The sequence below is a fragment of the Falco biarmicus genome, chromosome 7 (assembly GCF_023638135.1).
Source record: "Falco biarmicus isolate bFalBia1 chromosome 7, bFalBia1.pri, whole genome shotgun sequence".
Classification (NCBI taxonomy): domain Eukaryota; kingdom Metazoa; phylum Chordata; class Aves; order Falconiformes; family Falconidae; genus Falco; species Falco biarmicus.
Genome location: NC_079294.1, coordinates 34,996,137 through 35,016,927, shown reverse-complemented (window position 1 = coordinate 35,016,927; position 20,791 = coordinate 34,996,137). Strand labels below are relative to the sequence as shown.

Sequence of the window (20,791 nt, the reverse complement as noted above, 5' to 3'; positions counted from 1 at the left end):
CTTGTGATACCAAAGGGATGAAAGCTACTTTGGGAGAAGAGCAGGTCTGACAGCACCCATAGAGGGGTTGAACTCCCTTAGTAGCAGGGAAGTCCTCCTGTTCTGCTTCAGCTGGGAACAGGCAGTTGTCTTAGTTTGCCAGGGGTATATCTGAGCTCGGAAACCCAGGAGCACAGACTCGTGCAGAAAAACACCCAAGAAGCTGCAGCTTTACTGACCGAGACTTAGGAAGATAACACCAAAAGGCAGAAGTTGCAGTCCTCCATCCCTCTCCATTTTGATGTTCCCTCTATGCACAGGCCATCTGCTCCTCACCCCACGCTCTGGCATCAGATTTGATGCTTCTTTATAGCTAGAGGTTGTCAGGCCCAGCTTTTCAGTGTGGTCAGAAACCTGAGGCTGCACTGGGTTAACCCTGGAGTCAAATCATTTACCGAGGTTTCTCAGGAATGTAAAGCTGGTGATTCCCTAAGCCTTTTAAAGGATACTAATTTGGGAGATAGCTGGCAGCACTGCTGGATCTGGTGCATCTTTCACTTTTACAATGTGATACGGGCCAAAAGCATCCTAATAAGAAATAGCATAACCCAAGGGAAAGTGTGTTAGGCTAAACCTCAGGGGTTATGATGCAAGAATATAGGACATCTGCCTACATGTTGCTTAGGAAATCCACTTTATGAACTTTTGGTACCCTTTACCGGGTTCTGCCTGACGTGCACAGAAGTGATGCTGGCATGCCAGCTCCTGACAGCAAGGACCACCGGGACCTGGGCAGATTTTACCGAGCAATAAGCGGTATCTGCATCTCCAGGGCAGTTTCCCTCACACCTCTGAGGTCTGGAGCAACATGCCGGCCCCAGGAACAGAGGGGCAGCAGGGATACTGCAGCCGGCTCCCGCAGCCTGCGGGCTCTGGCGCAGGCGGGAGGGACCCGGGGACAAAGGCGGCGGCCCCGCGGGGAGGGGGGCAGCCGGGCCGGGCCGGGAGCGGAGCGGGGCTGGGCTCCGGTAACAAAGCCCGCGGCGGGCGGCAGCGGAGGCCCCTCGGGAAAGCCCGCTCCGCTCCCGGCCCGGGCCGCCCGCGGCTCCGGTCTCTCCCCGCACCAGGCCAGAGCGGGGCCGGGGCCGCTCCGGCGCCGCTTCCCCGGGCCGCCCGCGGGCGCGTTTTCCTGCCTGCCCAGCCCCGCCCTTCCCCGGGCTGCTGCTCCCTCCGGTAGCTTTTTATTTTAAAAAAGAAAAAACAAACAAAAAAAAAAAGGCGAGAAGGGGGGGGGGGGGGCAGCCCCGGGGAAGCGGCCCCGGCTGCGGCAGGCAGGGCAGGGCAGGGCGGGCGGAGGGAGCGGCCCCGTCCCTTTGTACCTGCTGTTTGAAGGCGCCAGGCGGCCCCGCATTGGCTGCGGCGGCCGCGGCTCCGGTAACACGAGCCGGCGGCGGGGCGCGGCGCACCGGGGCTCAGCCAGCGCCCAGCCCGGCAGCCAACGGGGCGGCGCTCGGCGCCCCTGCGCTCCGCCGCCAGCAGCCGGCTCTGCTTCGCCGCCGCTCGGCTCGGCTGGGGCAGGGCCGCGCCTCCCTGCCCGGCAGGAGGTGGGACCGGCCCCGGCGCTGCCGCCCGCCTCCTCCCGCCCGCCCTCTCTCTCTCCCCCTCCGGAGAGCCGAGCCATTCCGGGAAGGCGCCGGCTCCCCCACCGCTCCTCGGCAGCGCCGCACCGGCATCGGCCGCCGCCGCGCCGGGCTCGGCCCCACGTCGCCGGGGGGCTGCGGGCGAGCTGCGGCGGAGCGGGGCAGCGGCTGCGGCGGCGGGTGCGCGGCGCCCGGTCTCCCGCGGCGGGGAGCGGCGGGGAGCGGCGGGCGGGCGGGCGGGCGGGCGGGCGGACAAGTGGACGGAGCGCCCGGGAACGGGGCGGGGGGGCAGCCGCCGCGTAGTTGTTTTGCCCGGGGTAAGTTGGCCGATCCCCTGCGGAGGCTTCGCTTGGAGGGGGCAGCGCTTGGCTCCCCGCTCCCTGCCGCCCCCAGCCCCCTTGGGGGGGCTCTTTTATTCCCCCCTACCCCCCTGTTTGGTGCTTGGGTTTTTGTTTCGGTCTTTTTTTTTTTTTTTTACTATTATTATGGGGTCTGCGGGGGAGCAGGGCTTCCAGTCCGGCGTTGCTCTTCTTCCTTGTCCAGCGCTCTGCGGAGAACTATAATATTTCTTCCCCGAGATGCTGCAGTGAATTTTAGTCCCAGGAAATCAGGCGAACAAAATAATCCGAATAACCCGAACCATTCGTTACCGTGTGAGAGCAAACGCTGCCTAGGCACAGATGATGGCCAAAAATTCCCTGGAGGGGTCTAAAGAAGACCTGAGCAAAATTTCGGAAGAGGAGATGCTGAGGTGGAGCAAGGAAGAGCTGGTGAAAAGACTGAGGAAAGTGGAGAATGAAAAGATGAACTTAATGGTGGAACACGGCAACTTGATGAAGGACGTGAACCGGCGGCTGCAGCTCCACCTGCACGAGATCCGGGGGCTGAAGGAGGTGAACCAGAAGTTGCAGGACGACAACCAGGAGCTGAGGGAGCTCTGCTGCTTCCTGGACGACGACCGGCAGAAAGGCAAGAAGCTGTCGAGGGAATGGCAGCGCTTCGGGAGGCACACGGCCAGCGTGATGTGGAAGGAGGTGGGCATGTACCAGCAGAAGCTGAAGGACCTGGAGGCGAGGCAGGAGACCCTCCTGCGGGAGAACGTGGAGCTGAAGGAGATGGTGCTCATGCTGGACGAGGAGCGGAGCGGGGCCGGCTCGCGGAGCTCCATCGACAGCCAGGCCAGCCTGACCAACCTCAACGGCGGCTCGGCCACCAGGGACGTGGGGGACGGCAGCAGCACCTCCAGCACGGGCAGCGCGGGCAGCCCCGACCACCATCACCACCACCTCCACCACCACAAGGCCGGCGACAGCAAGGCCGGGGCCATGCGGCGATCCATGGATGACCTGTCCGCGCCCCTTCACCACCGGAGCATCCCCAACGGCCTCAACGGTGAGCCTCTGCCACCCCCCCGGGCAGGGCCGGGCCCCCGGGGCGAAGGGTGCCGGGGAGGGGGGCCCTGGCCATCCCCACCCCTGCCCATCCTTGGGGACCTCTTGGGTAGAGCAGCCCCGGGGGCCGGGGAGGGGCGGGCGGGGGGGGCTGCTCCTTGACTGTTACCGATGGCTGGGGCTGAGGGCTGGAGCCTTTCACATCTGGAGGGTTGGGGGGTTTTGTTTGTTTTGGTTTTGTTTTTTTTTTTTTTTGACAAATAACAGCCCGAGTGTTCAGGGTTAAATAAACACTGATTTTCCCATCTCTTCCTCCTCTCTCTCTCTCCACCTTTAAATATTTTGGTTTACGTTTGCCTTGTTTGTTTGCTAGTTTGATAAGATTGATAAAGAGCCTAGATGAGATTTCGGAAGCATCTGATGAAAGTGGAGGTCTGCCCCACAGAGCATCACCTGTTCGCTCCATGGGCTCTCAGGGCAGGCTGGCTCCAGAATGCTCAGCAGCCTTGGAGAGGTGCAACTCGGCTCCCCCCCCCCCCCCCCCCCAACCCATTCCTCTGCTCTGTTTCAGAAACAGGAGGTTTATTTGTAGAGAAGAGATTGCTCTCGAAGGGATGCAGTACTTAAAATTTTGTTCAGCCTAGTCATTAAAGTTAGAAATAAGCTCCACTGTGAAATTGTGCCAAGCCTCGGCTGACAGTTCGTATTTAAGCAGTTTCTCCTGTTGTCTAATAGTGATCAGGCATTAAAATAATGGTATTGGAATGTCTTTAAAATGGAGATTTTTTCCTCTTTTGAAACCACCAAGACCAAATAACTTGAATTCTAGAAGGAGTAGTTTGGCCAGGAGAGTTAAATAGGAATGAAACCAGGCACCGATCTAGTTAATTGTTGTATATAAGACTCGTCTTAATGTTCTTAATCCTCTTTTCCAACCAGAGAGGACTCTTTTTCTGGTTGGGGTACCCTTTCCACTCCTGTAAGCACAGAGATGGGGCTGGAGCCCCAGAGATTGGTTCTGACTGGTGTCAGCAGTGGATGTGTTTACCAGGTAACTGTGCCTTCAGCTCCCAGAGCTTTTGGCGATCCTGGTAGGACAGGGGAGTGCTGGTCCTTTTGTTGTTGATTTACAGCAAGTCCTTATGCCCCAAGAGATCTGAGGGAGTGCAGCAGTGATCAACCCAGTTCTCAGGTGTTCATCCATGAATTTGCTGCAGCTGTGCATCTCCCCTCACAGGTGGAGATGACCTGGCCACCTCACCCAGTCCTCAGGGATTGCTGGTTTCAAGGGTGATCCAGTCCCTGGATGGTGCCGGGTACAGCAAGCATCTTTAAATGTTTGGTGGAGTTGTTTTTAACCTCTATCTTCCAGCACTATGTAAATCAGAAGTATCTGGTTTGTAAATTTGCAGATAGCTTCTGCTCCTGATGTGACTTTATTTTCATAAAGCATTGCTCTGCACAGAGCACATGGCAGATATGCTGTTACTGTTTTGGGACAGAAAGGCTTCGCAGTTTTGGTTTGTGAACCTTAGACCTCATCCTTTTTAGGTATTGACAGCTGACTAGGACAAAGCTGCTTGGTTAACAGATTAATTCCAGGGCTTTTGTGCTTATGGGACACCACTGTGGCCTCCGAGCTGTCCTTTAAACCCGGTGTGAGGCACCGTGGGATGCTTCAGCTGGGGTTCAAGTTATCCCTGTCTGCACGAAGAGGAAAGTGTCTGCTTGCAGAGCTTGGTCCTCATTGCCATCCTCAAACACTTTGTGCAGGACTGTGCCCAGCAGCATCATTCGGAGGGGACCAAGACCTGAGTCTCTTGTCCTACCTACCCTGTGTAGGGTAAGTGCAGGGAGGGGTGGTAGAGCATACATGTTTCTGTGCAGACCTCTGCACCCTTTCTCATGCTGCTGCATGGAAAGGAGGAATGTGGGCTCAAGCATTTCAGACGTGACCTTAGGTTGTAGTGACTTCTGGTTTTGGGGTGCCTGTGGAAGGTGGTCTCAGTGGGAAGCACTGAAGCTAGCTGTTTGCTGTGAGCCTGTGGCTTCATTTCAGAGTGTGGGACAGATATGATCAGCACTTTTAAAGCTAATAATCCTTGTAAAGATGAAAACAAGCCTGATCTCTCTACTTAGGTAGTGAAACTGTAAAATGACTTGAATAGTTGTCATTCTCAGATAGCATCGGTATTCAGCAAGGCCATTTCCCCGACTGTGCCTTTGGAAGTGCCTCTCAATACATATGCAAATGTAAAGCTTATCAGGCCCCTTTTTTGACTGACAGCAAGAAGTCTGCGAGGGGGGGCTTGCCTGGGACCAAGAGGCGATTCTGTTAAGCCTGTGGCAGTGTGGAGGAGCAGGGCAGGTGAACGTCGAAAACTACCCCGGTGAGTCGGGTGGTTGCTGGAGCTGTTGGGGAGCAGCCCGGCAGCGAGCATCCTTCCATGTCTTCGGGTGCCGTCATGCAGCCTGGATCTCAGCCTTTTATTCACTTTTTTTCCCCCTCTAGGGATGAAACAGAAGAGTGAAAGAGAACAAAGTGTGGCCTTTTATTTTTAGGTTGCAGACTGTTGTCTCATGTCTTTAAAGCCCTGGATAACTAACCGGTGGATCAAGCAGAGGCTGCCTGACCAGCTCAGCTAATACCACAGTGAACAGCCCTTGTATGCTTTCTTAATGGACAGTGAAGGGGGTGGAGGGCAGAATTTAGCACCTGTAGTAAAGACATAGCAGGAGCCTTGGACAGCTGGTTGGGGGCAAGGCATGGTGAGCTGCTTGCTAGAGTGCTTCTGCATATGGAGAAGCTGGAAATACCTGAAATGTGCTGCCCCTACTAGTGGTACCCTGTTGGGCTCTGTATGATGCTTTGCTTTTCTAGGTATTGAGCAGGACTCTTTCACTTGTTTAGTGCTTTTCTAAAGCAGCCACGAGTATGGCAGCTGTTAAATGCTCCTAAGAAAGTAGCTTTTTAATAGAAACTTAGTGAGCAAAGGTGTATTATTTTAATTTTCTCATCAGCAGTCCTTTGGAAGTGGGTTGGTAAACCAGGGCTTGATTTACTGGCCCCAGTGACCCACCCTGATGTGAGGTATTGAACTCCAGTTTTGTAAGCATGAATTCAGTATAAACGGTATGAGTTTAGAAAACAAACCCAACCCAACCTGCGATCCACCTTCCCTTCACTTTTCTGAAGTCTATTTACTTTTATAAACTGGTTTTTTGTAAGCCGATAATTATTTACTCATGGAAGATAAGGTAGTAAGCATAACTGATAATGTGAAAACGGCTAATATTAGATGACATGTGTAATCTTACACAGCTCTGAATATTCTCCTGAGAGCCAATAAGAAATCTGCTTGGTCTGAAGGCGAGTGGTGTGTCCATTATCTGTGCGTGAGCTGGGACCTGGGCTGCAGGACAGGGGCACCTCCAAGCTATGTGATGGGAACTAGCCAGTTGCATCTGTGTTGAGCGATATGCCGTAGTTCCCACAAATCTACCCACAGATAGAGGCAGAAGTCGAGGCACAGTTGCTGTGTTGTGCTTATGGGTGCTTTGGCTTTCATATGTATGCACGGCTGGAGCCTCTGAGCATATGTAGTCTCTCTGCCTGTCCAGCTTCAGGCAGCCCCTTTGGAGCAATGGCCGTTGCTGCTGCCTGGTTCCTGCCAGAACAAAGTTTCAGGGTGGAGGCGACAACAGCCACATTGAGTGATATTAACATGACCTGAGGGAAGAAAAAAGCCTTCAGGTACCATAGGATATGTCCCTGGACTGTGAAGTACGTGGGAATATTGGGAGGAGTGACTTGAAGCTTCCTGAGGCCAGGGCAAGGGCTTCCACTGGTTTTAGCCTTATCTAGATCTTACTGGGATAACTGTTTATCCATCTGCAAGCCTGGAGGCCTACAGACTCACTGGCTGGTGATGTGCCTGGGACAAAATCCTGTGCATACAGACAAAGTTTTCAGGCTTTAATTTCCAGCCCTACCCCACATCAATGGCACGTTGTCCTTAGAACTTCTCCTTGTCCTTCACCTTCCACTGAAGCTGTTTGCTCTGGGTTGCCAAAACGGACTGGGTGGTTGTCAGTGTCTCTGATTTTAGTCCAGTTGGGTAAAATGTTGATGCTTTTCTTTATCAATGTGAACAGTTTTTTGGTGTGGGTGTTTTGGTTTTTTTCTTGTTTAATTATTAAAAACATCAACACTTAATGGCAGATAGCCTGTAGTAGCAGAGACATTAATCTATGGCGTCTTGCTGCTGTCTGCTCCAACGAAAGAAGAATGGTCTCTCTGGGTGAGGGGGTGGGAAGATCTCTAGTTCTATTGATTCCCACTTGTAAATGTCCACATATTTACCTAGAGGGTACGATATATTGCAGTTAAAATGGTGGCAAAGAGAAATGGCTGTTCCCTGTGGGTTGGTATTGATCGGACATGCAGCTACCCTGTACTTATTTTTCCTCTTCTTCACACCCCTTAGGCCAAAGTCCTTTGTTTTTATTAGTGTATTTATAATCAATATATGTATTATTTACCATGATGTATTAATGAGGCTTTTGAGATGAGAAGATGCAGGGGCAGAAGCAAAGGGTGAGGTTCATCCCATTTAATTTGAGATATCTCCAATATAGACTTTAACATCTGTGTCCCTTTGGGCTTCCTTTATCAGCCACGTGCAGAAAGGCACTTTGGTGTCATGATTTATGTCAACTATGTCTCTTTAGAGGGAGAAGAGTTGTATACTACTCATGCTCTTTCTCTACGCTGATGGGAAGGAAGCCTGGTCAACTAGCTCATATGCAAACATCTAAAGTCCGGTGAGCTCAGTCCTGTTCCAGGTGTTGTGGTGACCATTGTCCATCCTTCAGTGCAGCTGTGCTAGCTCAGGTAAAGTGGAGGAAACCGCCTTTCTCACTAGCAGTCAGGGGTCACCCCTTTGCAGTCCCTACACTGCATGGGCACAGCAGCCTAGGTCAGAGAAAGTCCTCTTCTCTGCGATGGAGACCTCTCAGAACTCAGTGGCTCCTGCCATGCTTAAGCAGAATTTCAGCTACTTGACCAATTAATATCTTTCTTGTATCAAGAGCACTTTTTGTCCTCTGAACATAGCTTTTTTTTCTTTTTTGTGATACTGCCATGTTTAACCTGTTGGTATTTTTGGTGCTGTAGGCTACTGTGTCCAGCTTCTTTGTGATTGAGCCAGGAAACCTGCCCTGGGCTGGTACAGTAGATGCAAGACCTCTGTAGAAACACCTGTTTCCATCTCTGCTGAAAGTTCAGTGAGTTCTGCTAATAGGATTATCAGCGCTGAGGTCTCAGACAGTAAAGAGTACGGCTTGAATTTCTTCTAACCATTAGTCACTGGCCACTCGTTCAAGGGGCTTCAGTGGAGTACTCCACTTGATGCATCTTTGTCGTTGCCTGCTCCTGCCTTCTTGCTGGGGCACTGCCAGTGTGCTAGCCTGCTAGGCTCCCAAACTTCAGGGTGGCGTGTGTCCCTGAAAATAAGGCTCAGGATGCTTAAACTAGGTACTAAAATTGGGCCATATCTGGAAATATATTCTCCATAGTAGTGTGTTCAAATTTTGTTTTCCTCTTTCAGTTTTCTATAGAGATATCTTGTTCTCAGCTGTCCTGTTGAAGGAAAAAAACTTGTATTGATTAAAAGGCAATTTTCTATGGGCCTTTGATGGAATTATCCACTTAGACTTGTCAAAAGCAATGAAAATAAGGGGAATAAACTGTGTTGGTTACATGTAAATGATTTGGTCCTCTGGAGGCATTTCATCAAATAAAGCTGAGGCTCGAAATGGTGATCTAATTAAGTGGCAGGCATGGGAACCCAAAATGCAGACTTGGCAGGTGTTACACTCAGTGGTGTGTGTGCAGAGATGAGGGGCATGAACACTAACAGAAGTGTTGCATTTGAAAGCTCGAAAGTTAATGCTTTTATAGGGACAGGGCTCGCTACATCTATGCAACTGGGGAGATACTGGAGGCCTGCTCTGGGAGGCATTGGGCTTTTTATCTGCCCCAGCATGGCTGTGGCTTTGCTTGCATCTCACACGGACATAGCCATGGCAGGGTCTGGTGATATTGTCCCCTCAGGTTGCCCCTGCAGCATCCTTCTGTACTGGGGCTGCTCTTTGGAGATGCTCTGGGAGCAGAAGGATGGACTGCTTTCACTGGTAAGTGAGGTGGAGGTGAGGTGCCTCAACTGTCAAAAATGTCTGGTATACATCAGGTGTGGCGTGAAGCAACTGAATGAAATTGTGAGCCCATTTACAATGCACTTAAAACACTTGACCCCAGGAAGGCTGAAGTTCTTTCCGCTCTCACACTCAGGCCTTAGTGCATTCCACTGCAAAAACACGGCGTTGCTTGCCTGGAGCAGGGAAGGTCTAGGGGCTGCACATCCAGTTTTCCTGCAAATTAGCAGCGACTGGCCGGGTTTGCTTCTGCATTCTGTATTTTTAACCTGACTTTTTGTCTGCCAGCCAGAATTTGTCCTGCCCTGTCGCCAAATGTCATCATCCCCTTGTGGTTAACTTGCTGCAATTCATGAAACACTTGGCTGCCATAAATAGTTATGTGCAGAGGTTCCTCCGCACGCGGAGCGGGCAGAAATTCGCAGGCAGCGCTGCTAGGCACTCGCACACTAACATGTCCACCAAGAGAAAGTTGACCCACTTCTGCAAATAGATAACTCCTGGCAGAAAAAAGTAACACTGTCTCAGAGAATCTATCTTGCCTTTGCCTACTGAATTGTGAAGCAAAAAGCGAGCCAGCTCCATCTTCTGAATTAACAGCGATGTGAGCACAGTGCTCCCCATTGAAAGGAGAGTGTGTAAATCGGCCCTTGATCTAAGGAGGGCTTAAAATGGCCACAATTCATTTGTGATTTTTTTTTCCCAATATAATGAGCCCTTTTGTTAGTGAATGAGGTGTGTGGAGTCAGGACTCTGCTGCTCTTAGGCATTAGGAAACATTTATCACCATGGCAATTGAAGGCTGCTGTACAGGTTATTTTGAACGCTTTTCTAGTGACTCATATCTGGGCCAAGACCATTTATGCCAGTTTACTTTGGTCCCCGTGAAAACAGGTGTGTATATCACTCTTTCTTCCCTTAAACTGCTTCTCGCTTTGCTATTTGCCCCTCTCAGGAAGCTCATGGCTTATACCGACTTCTTACATCTCCAAGCAATGGTGGTGCTGAGCATTCACCTTGCTCAGAGACTCTCCTGTGAAGGGCCTTTTTGAAAGACAGTCCTTGTGAAGTGGGCATTGATTGGATTTGAGATTTCAGGGATTGAAGTGGTCCTAAATCTGATGTGAATTAGCTTGTTGTCTGCATGGGCTTCTCTTATAGGCTCATAGGACGGGATGTCTTCTGTTTGCCTGGGGTGGCTGTGCTGTCTATAGCAGAGGGGGCAGTGGCGATGAGCGCTGGGCTTATGGCACTGGGGCTTTGGCCAGCTGCAAACTGCAGTCACAGGGGTGATGTACTAGCTGTCTTGTGAGGTTGTGTCAACCCCGGCTTGCTGGCAGAATTAGTTCAATCAAAGCTGGAGCGCTCTGAAAAGCCCTTCAGACTTCCCCCTGCCCCCCAGCTCTGTGCAGTGACACTCAGGACTGTGCTGCTGCCTTTCTCCCCATTTCATGCTCAGTCTCCTCTGCTGCTGGGGTTTCATTCATGTGCAGGGTCGTCAGTGGCATTTGAATGTGGGAGATGGAGGAAGAAGTGTGTGGAGCAAATGGATGGAGCGGGGCTCAGGCTGGGAAGCAAGAGGAGATACTTTGCTGCTGTTTCAAACCACCTCCAGGGCAGTAGGATGCTCCTGGGCTGCCTATGCCTGGAGGTTTGGCAGCCATGTCTGACCTGCCCCTGCCTTCCTGGGACAATGAAACAAGGCCACGCGGTGCTGAGCGCCATGCTTCGTGCAGCGGGGAGAGCTGTGGAGCAGGGGTTGCTCTGTTCTCTCGCTGCAGAAGACCTACAGAGAGGAAGGGAGCAGGAAGAAGGACAGTAAAACCAAACCATTATTTCAGAGAAGAAGAAAAAGTAAGCCTTACAGCATTTCCAGTCCCCAAAGCTTAATATTTCTATGGAAACCAATGCAGCAGGAGGCTTGCTGTCAGTCTCTGATCTAGTGAGGTTGACTAGATTTCAAAAATGTTTGTCCTTCCCCACATCTTCCATCCTGGATCATGTGAAGACAGGTTGCTGTGTATCACAAATGCAAGATTAAAACCTGCATTCCAGGTTTCCAACTCTCCATTAAGTACTAAGCAGTCTCTAGAGGGTTGGCATCCACCTTTCATGTGCAGTTTTTTACTTGCTAAGGTACATTTCATTCACTCAATGACACTTATTGATAATGCCTTGTCTTATAAATGCCATTCCTGTGACACCGTGCTCTTTGAAGGATGTCTGTGACTTTGTATCATCGGACTGTGGACCATTTAGTGGTGTGGTACATCTCAGTGCCCAGTGACATTATGGCAGGGACACTGTTTGACTTGAATGGAGTGAAGGCTTGGACTCTTTACACTTGCTTTATTTAGTCTTTTATTCAAGGGAGATCCATAATGTTTTTAATCTATTAATTTGATGGACATAATCTGGCCTATTTAGCTAATAGTCTGCTTGATTTTTGTGTAGCCAGAGGATTACGCTGGTTATATATGTGCAGGTATTTACTGTTGTCATGTTGATGTTTTCACCGTTTTGCCCCCCATTTTTGCTTCTAGTAGGATCTACTAGAAATGGCTGCAGGACAACCAACATGAAAGTCCACTCTTTTATGCTGGAGTAACATCATCAGATGCTAGCAGAGCATCAGTTATAAAAAATAACTCATTTCAGTTGATGCTGAATCTTTTTCAGCTCCTAACAAAGGTGTTAAGAAAAATCTTATTTTTATGTACAATCTTAAAGGACTTTTGTGATGCACAGTATTCTTTTGTCTTCCTAGTTTCCTTTTCTTATCTCACTTACTGGGGTTTGCAGTCTCATATTTATTTATTTCCCAGCAGCTGAATATAACTTTGATCTATGCTTTGGATCTGTGGAGCTTTTAATCCCTTTCCACTGAGTCAAAATCTTGTTTGCTGTTGAATGTGATACGTAGTTATAGGTTATATGATCTTCACCAGCGGCTCATGCATTGCGGAAAGATGGCATATTGTGAAAAACTCTGATAAAGTGTCCCCTTGTTCGTTTTCCTGATTGCAACTCAAACCCAGCATGGGAGTGAATCATTTTGCTGTGGGTCAGACTGCTGATACACCTGTCCTCTGCTGTTATGTATACCTATGTACTAGCCTGCTTTATTTAAATTATTCATTCATTTCTTTGTGATGTTTATTTTTGAAGTTACAGACCAGTGGAGTATTGCAGCCAGCACAGCGGCCGTTCTGTCTTCCAATTCTGATAACATTTGTGGTGTTTTCTCTTTCCATCCTCTTAGCTGCTTGTTACAGCTCTTAAAAGACGAGGACCGTTTTTTAAAGCCTGCATGTTTATTCCTCTTTGATGTCCTGAAACAAAATAATATATGCCTTGTTTGTGGAGATCTTCTGTCCTGGAATGGCTGCAGGTTCCACCTCAGGAAGAGTAATGATTTCTGCAGCTGTCAGTCCTCTAGGTCATGTGGATGTAGCTGCATGTGTGTGACAGTACTTAACTGTCTTCTGAAAGTTGTTGTTTTTGAGGTTTTGGTGTAGCTGTTTGCTTTCTGGATTCTGAGCAGTTTATTTGAAAATCTCCCACGCTTGTCTCCTGGCCTCTTGTAACAAAATGCAGTCGTCTTTTTAGGAGGTCAGTTAAGACTGTATTGTTTTAGGTGTAAGCTTTAAAATAGCAAAAGGATAGATGGTTTTGAGACTTTGCAGCATGGAATTGGGACTCACATTTGGTGCACTTTCTCATTGTAATATGGTTTTCTGGTGTAGTCTTACTCGATTATGTGATCTGGGGGTCATCTTTAATACAGCCAGGATAATACATTTCCTTTGTCTTCTCCATGTTTCTTGTGGCTTATTGGGTCATATATATAACGTGCTCATACAGTGCTCAACAGAATTTGACCCTTACTTCAAGTGGGGCCTCCAGCCATTGCTATGATACCAGTGATAACAAACAACACAGGTTTTGAGTTATAATGAGCTAGCAAGGAAGGACCAGCCTTTATAGTAACTCCAGACATTTCTCCTTCTAAGAGTTGGAGTTGCTTCAAATCGTGTTTCAGCTTTACTGCGATAAAAGCACTTTACGTGTTGGGGTGCTTCTTTCTGTATTGCATATACTTCTTGGGACTGCAGGAAGATGAAGTGTGGACAGTCTCCAGCTGACTGTCAAAAATAGAAACTTGTCAAATAGTATTTCATCTCCCAAATGAGAAGACAAGGAGGAAAATAAGATAAATAGCAGTGTTTGCCTCTCCCCAAGTGCAGAAAGATGCCGCTGCTGTCACAGCAACAGGTTACCATGATATTTTTCAGAGGGCAGGGACAGCATTTGTTATTTCAGCTCATCCCATCTGCATTGCCCAGTTGAGAATCATATTATGTACACGTGTATTTAAGATGCTGTTTATCTGGCAGCCTAGTGCAATTTCGGCTGAGGTGAAGAATCAAAACTGTGAAGCGGATGGGTCCTTGTTGTCACATTGCTCCTCATGTCACTGCAAAGCAGTGGTGTCTTTGCTGTAATTTCTGAAGACACCTTTCTTCTTTCCAATTAAATTCTTACCTGATACCTTGATTGCTCTATTTCTGACGCTGACAATTTGGTAACTCCTAACAAGCCCTGACTGAAAAGTCATTGAGGTCACTCTTGGGTGTGAACCCAATGCTTCTTAACCACCTTGGGCTTTTATTCCCATTTGCGTATTGGAATTTGTAGGGAGGATCTATTTGTCAGTGTATTACTGAATCGTTAGGAGGGTGACAAGACCGTAGTAACTCTTCCTAGGCAATTATGTATGAAAGGTTGTCAGTATGAATAGTATGGGAAGTTAAAAGCCTTAATTTTCATTTAGAATTGAAGCCCTAATGACTTTCCACTCCCACAGCTCATAAAGACCTTGTTTCAGCCTCAAGTTGACCAAGGAAAATGGGTGTGTGTGTGTCTCTTATTGCAGACTTTTTTTGTGCAGGATTTTTATGAAAAAGAAGATTTATGAGTCACTGTTCTTTGTATAAAAGATAATTACTGGAGTACGAGTCTCAGAAAAGTGACATTTTATGACTTCGCCGCTAGCCAAGCAGTGTGAGCTTTTGCCTTCTCTCTTTTCAATTAGTTAAGTTAAACAGCATCTCAGTTCAAAAGGACTAATTATATTCCTGTTTGTTGTTTGCCTTTATATACTAAATGTTTTCTATACGTAAGGATCACCCCAAATGAATGCTATTTAATTGTTTGAAATGATGGGTGTAGATCTTGTGGGGTTATGTGGATTGTTGTATTCAGTCACATCCATCACAGCGTAGTAAGGAAGAGAAATTTGATCATGCAAATCCTTTTGTTAACCCTAGGAGCATAATTAAATTCCTCTGGAAATTTGTTCTTTAAAAACACATTCCTCTAAACAGCAATGTTGTTTAATCCATGCTCAAATGCAAAGCTATGTATTCATCCATTTCTGTGTGTTTTGTTGTGGGTTTTTTTCTTTTTTCTTTTTTTTTCTTTCTGTAAGTAAAAGGAGCATTTTGTAATGCAATAGCATCTGCTGCCTCATGGGTGAGAGCCAAGGGTGGGTGTGCACATAGAGGTGCCACGTGCAGGTCATGGTCCTGCTTTGGCCCCGCAGCAGCAGGTCAAGAGTTTGCACAATGGCAAGTGATCCAGAGCATGCCCATTTTGGGGGATCCACCTAGGATACCTGAAAGGCATCTTCGGTTCAAAGGACAGGTGCTCAACATTCTCAGAATATTAAGTGTTCTGAATGTGCCTCAGACTTTGCTGTTGGAATTGTCTGAGGTGACTAGCTGATTTTCTTGGCCGTGGGGCTGTGTACTTGAGAAGGCGTTGCTGTAGAGCTGTAGATCCCCTCCATCCATAACAGCATAGGTCCAACAAGCTGTCTGATCTCACAGCTGTGAGACAAGTTTCCTTGGAGTCCTGCAAGATGAGGAATGGATCACGTAAACAGCAGCTTGTTGGAGAGGCCTCTGTTTTTCCTTTCAGCCTGTTACAGCCTCTTGGCCAGTTTGGACAGGGAAGGTTTCCGACAGAAAATCTCCTGTCCTGTCCTTTCATTCTGCCTTATTTGGATAAAAAGTAGAGGGCTGTCTTTTTAATTTTTTTATTTTATTTTGGCAGTTCAAAGTGAAGAAATGCAATATTTTTGGGAAAGGCTTGGAACTGGCCCTGTAAAAGGCATGTTATCTAAAGGGTAAAACTCCCTGACTGTGTTATGTTTAAGTATGGCAATATTTGAATTTGACCTTTTCTTTTTAAATCAGAGATTTCATACCTGGATTTAAACCAAAACCATATTAAACACAAAGGGATAGGGTTGTTCTGTTAAAAACGTCTGTAAAGCTGGAGGGAAGGGCTGGGCAGCATGGAGTGCATGCCTGGTATGGGGGGCCATGGAGGTGCCAGCGTCCTGGACCTGCTGCAGGAGGGTAGAAAGCAAGAGGGGAGTTGCGGGGAGAACTTCTGCCAAGCCCAGATGAAGCTCTCATACAGCCTTTGTGCTGAGCTGGCGGGGGAAGATGCCCTCATGGTGCGTTAGGAGTGGGCAGCAAGAGTTGCTTGCCTAGCTTGAGATGGAGTTGGAGACCACTGCAAAGGGGTGCGGCAGCAGCCTGAAGGAGGAGATGGAGTAAATGAGTCCAAAGATGTGGTTTGGGAGTTAGATGTTACGTTTAACAGCTGATTTCATTGAACTCCCTCCAGCACAGCATTGATGATGGTGCCTAGGGCTATAAAGATTGCATTTTGATCAGCAAGTCAAAAGCAAGTCTACCACTAGTTATGAATACATTTTCAGAATTGCAAGCAAAGGAGATCCCAGAATAATAACGGGCAGAAAAAGTTGCCCAAAGGAGCCAGTTCCCTTGATAAATGCTGGAGGAGGTACAGACCTGAACTTCGTACTCTTTCCATCTCAGCTTTTCAAAAATGTGCAAACGGGTCTAGTATTTGAGTTTTGAGGCTGTTGAAATCCTGAATAGACATAATGCAAGGTGGCAGGAAAGCCAGTAATGATGGAGTTTTGAAAATACAAGTGGTTCAGCTGTAGATGTGTGGGATAAATGAAGAAAGCAAGTGCATGCGTGTCCTGTGCTGCGTATTGTTGACCCAGCTGGTTATTCAATGATGAAGTCTGATCTGTATGTTTCGAATGACAGATCTGGGTTCTGAAGTGCTTATGATTAGATTAAGACAGTGTAGTAAACCTTAATGGTGCATGAAAAGCTACTGCTGGATTTGCAGTAATACGTACTTTTCTGCCTTAGAACAGCATGAATAATACTTCATGGTTGTATAACTCCTTCCAGACAAGGAGTCTAGGAGTGCTTTGTAAACGCTAATGAGTTTGGCCTCATAGCATATTTATAAGCCTGAGAAGTAGCATTATTCCCCTTTTTTATGGTTTGGATGTTGACTAGCCCAAGTATACAAAGAGCGGGCAACAGAGCTTACATCTTCAGACCCTCAGTCCTGGGCCTTATCTGCAGGACTTGGTAGGCTTTCTAAGTGTGTCTGAGGCATGCTCAGAAATTTATTGCAGATTCAGTCCAGCAAAAGGGTTGTTTTTTGCAAACCTCTGGGTATCCTTTGTAAAGCGAAAAGCTAATTTCTTGCTCACCTTTTCGTTCTACAGCAACAGAGATTGAAGCTAATCCTCTATTGGAATGAAATCAGTTTGGGCATTATGAATATAGTTTCCTTGTCCAGAACAAAGAGGCTAAGCTAATGTGAATGAAAACTCCTGTTATCTTTAGATGGGAGTTGCAGGTGGGTAAGGAATGTGAGGTCAGCCTGGATTGGGAGCAGATAATTGCCTGTGTCAAAGGGCAACAAGAGTGATGCCTGTGAAAAACGCCTTGCAAAGTAGGTGGGATCAGACACTGCATGGACACACAGAGATTTTCCTCTAGCAGCTTCTTCAGATGTTCATCCCAGAATGTCTTCATTATTTGTACAGATTTATGTAGTGGGATGTTCTGCAATGTAAGCATCGTGTGGATTGCAGATAAATTTTATAAATATTTTGTGTGTGAATTCAGTGTTTGGTGACAACTGCCAGAAAGACAGTTCTAAAGGGAGAAGTTCCTCTTTAGCTGTAGGATAAGCATATGCAAGCAGGCATTTCACATACTGCTTTCACATTCCTAACCTGAAAAGCTGCTTCTAGAGCTCACTGCTTTTTTGCGGGCTGGAGACAAGTGAGGATCCCAACAAGGAGTCTATAAAGTTCTAGATATGGAGATGGTGATCTTCATGATGTAACCATGCATCTGCTACCAGAGTTGGTTGTTAGAATGTGGTCTCAGATTATAGAATCATAGAATATTTTGTGTTGGAAGGGACTTTTAAAGGTCATCTAGTCCAACCCCCCTGCAATGAGCAGGGACATCTTCAACTAGATCAAGTTGCTCAGAGCCCCATCCACCCTGACAGTGAATGTTTCCAGGGATGGGGCATCTACGACCTCTCTGGGCAACCTGTTCCAATTTTCACCACCCTTACCGTAACAAAACTTTCTTCCTTATATCTAGTCTAAATCTACACTCTTTTAGTTTTAAACCATTACCCCTTGTCCTGTTGCCACAGGCCCTGCCAAGAAGTTTGTCCCCATCTTTCTTGTAAGCCCCCTTTAAGTGCTGAAAGGCCGCAATACGGTGTCCCCAGACCCTTCTTTTCTCCAGGCCAGTTCTCAGCCTTTCCTCACAGCAGAGGTGTTCCATCCCTCTGATCATTTTTGTGGCCTCCTCTGGACCTGCTCTAACAGGTCGTGTCTTTCCTGTGCTGAGGGTCTGAGAGCTGGACGCAGCACTGCAGGTGGGGTCTCCTGAGAGCACAGTAGAGAGGGATAATCACCTCCCTTGACCTGCTGGCCCGGCTTCTTTTAATACTGCCCAGAATACAATTCTGGGTTGTGAGTGCACGTTGCTGGCTTATGTCCAGCTTTCCATCCACAAATATTCCCTCTTGGCCCAAATTGGTCAAGCCAGGAGACTAAGGGGCTACTGAAGCTGTTCTTCAATCTCCCAAGTTGGGTGGGACAGTGACTGTAGTGGAAGCTCAGTGGTAAGGACTGGAAACAGGAGAGAACATACCTGTATTTTCTACAGTAGTTTTATTAGAAAAGACCTGGGGAGTTTCCTAGGAAGATTTACATGTGGTTGATTATTATTTTGTTGGCATGATGGAAGCTGCAGTAATAAGCTAGTTGGCACTTGAAAAAAGGTGCAGATTTTCTTTTTTTCAGAGGCAACTGCTTTGTTTACTCTGTGTTTCCACATGTAGATCAGACTCATCTCAGATTTTGAGATGTTACCATGCTGAAGAAGGCCATTTTTTGAGGCTGTTTATGTGCAGTTAGCAGAGTTACACCAAGAGTGAATTTGGCTCGTGGTTTTCTGCTGTGAGGATTATGACCACGTGAATGCGAAGAGGGTTGTTTGATTTCTAGCAAATTGTTGTTAAACATATGAATGGCAGCTGGGGTCATAAACAGAAGGAAGGAGAGATTTGAACTGCGCAGTAATGGATGTTACCCAAATGATTTTGGTAAGACAGTCTCTGGGACATCAGTATTTCCTTCTACTATGAAATCCACAGACCCAGAAGTATGGGAGCTGTACTACGCCGTGTGTTCCGGTGCTGAAATAGTGTTCTGTGTATTGCTGCACTTCAGAGGTGTGTCTCACTGAATTAAATGGCATTAAAACAGTAGGCTGCTCCATATAATTGGGCCATATTTTTAGTCTGATTCTGGTATATTAAATGCTATATTGGCATGTGACCTTTTTCTTTATCTGGCTACTTCTGGAATGCAACCTACCCTTAGCTTTTCAGCACAGAACAAAAGCTTTTCTTGAACCGCTGTTTGCTCGTGGCTACAAATAACAAACTTCGGGTGATTAGCAAGAGGTTTTGGCAAGTCATGCAGATACACAGGGTGTATCAGTATGTGACGTGGCATCCTCGCAGAGCTGGGAGCAGGAGCATCCTATAGAGAGGCTCTTAGTTGACTGTGCAGTGCTTAATCTTTCTAATGCAGCCCATAATGTGTAGTGAAAGATCTAGATAATGCAAGAAAACAGTTATTTATCTGGGATTAGCCTACATAAAACATTTACATTGAGCGGAAACTAGGCCAGAATACTATTATTTTGTAAATTATGATGGTGAATTGAAACCTGATCGGAAGTCTTCTGAAGTCAAAATAGTCTTTGTATGTAGTGCCCTCCGTGGATGGACTTTGGACCCTGGGGGTTTTGGCTTAGTGGACCCTTTGGACCCCTGGACTTTGCCTTGGTACTAAGTCTATGTATACCAGTGTTCTCGTTGCAAAAGGGAAAATTCTTAGTTTAAAAAAGAAAAAAACCCCAACTTCAGACCCTCAAGCAAGCATACCAAAAAACCCAGAACATAATTAGTATCATAACAAACTCTCAGGCTGGCTAGTTATCAATGCCTCCTTGTGAAGAATAGCCTACCTGCTTTTCTGAATTCCTGCGCTGCTAGTGGTGCACAAGACATTTTCCTGATGATTTATTATGGTAGGAGCTACAGAGTAATCCTTGGTAAATAGATTTATACATGTGACAGTCTACTGAATGGGAGATTTATACTTGGCTATTCCATTGCTGCTTATTACCATATGATGTTTCGTTGAATGCAATTATACGTCTGCCTCTACTCTTTAAAGTCTAGAAGAGTTTCACAATATTACCATCTTCTTCTGCTCAGCAGAGCCTCACAAAGAGGCACTTTCTATTGTGACATTTGGGTTTGCGGGGATCCTGGTAGTTCTGGTTGTGTGAAGGAAGCTGGGTTTTGACTCTTGGCCAGACTTGCTGTACTGTTACACTGGAGGTGTTTTCAGAAGTTGAGCTTTGCCAGCTGCCAGAGCTCTCACAGAGTTTTGCACTGCAGAACTGGCCTCGTCTTACAGGTTATTTTATTATATATATACATCTGTGTGTCTATATATATTAACAGCTGTTAGTTGGGAAGATCCTTGTAAAGCCTACAGGTCTTAAGAGGACATGTAAGTCTTTCCTCTTGATGAATTTAGTGTAATGTATTCATTACACCAGCTGAAGATCAGAATAGAACATTTGCCCTGACATTAGGAGAATGATTTAGATTTTATTAGCTGGTATTTTTCACTTAATTTCTTTGGCACAGATTCTACTGTTTACTGCTGCTATCTGCTAGGTTTTTAATTAGAAAACATTCTCATTAAACTAAAATAGTTTCTTTCCCCCTTTGGTAATCGATACAATGTAAAAATCTTTTTGAAACAGTGGCTTAAAGCAATGGTGTCTGCTAAGTATTTTACTTAGTACAGGTATTTTGGGAGACACCCAGGCTGCGCTGAGGCCTGTGGCAAAACTTCCCTTGGCATTGGAGGGACTAGGATTTCACTTTGTATTTTGTGTTTGCTGGTAACTTTTCATTCCTGGCTAGCGCATATGACTTTAATCTTTAATGATTTCGTTTTGACGTGTCTTTTAGAAACCGTGATTGTCCACGCTCAAGCCCTGTGTTGCTGCACCCTTGTGCTCTGAGACCTCATTCATA

The 20,791-nt window shown here is 47.1% G+C and overlaps 1 protein-coding gene across 2 annotated transcripts in view; it reads left to right on the top strand.

The window, feature by feature from the left end:
• Positions 1-1,588: 1,588 nt before the first annotated feature.
• The window catches only part of CCDC85C (coiled-coil domain containing 85C), a 116,242-nt gene continuing 97,039 nt past the window's right edge, over positions 1,589-20,791 (top strand). Inside the window, exon 1 of one of the 2 annotated variants that reach the window (XM_056347209.1) lies at positions 1,589-3,011. In XM_056347209.1, coding sequence (XP_056203184.1) covers positions 2,300-3,011 — 712 coding nt within the window. In that variant the 5' untranslated portion in view covers positions 1,589-2,299. The remainder of the gene's footprint in view (positions 3,012-20,791) is intronic. The other variant, XM_056347208.1, reaches the window with a different exon arrangement.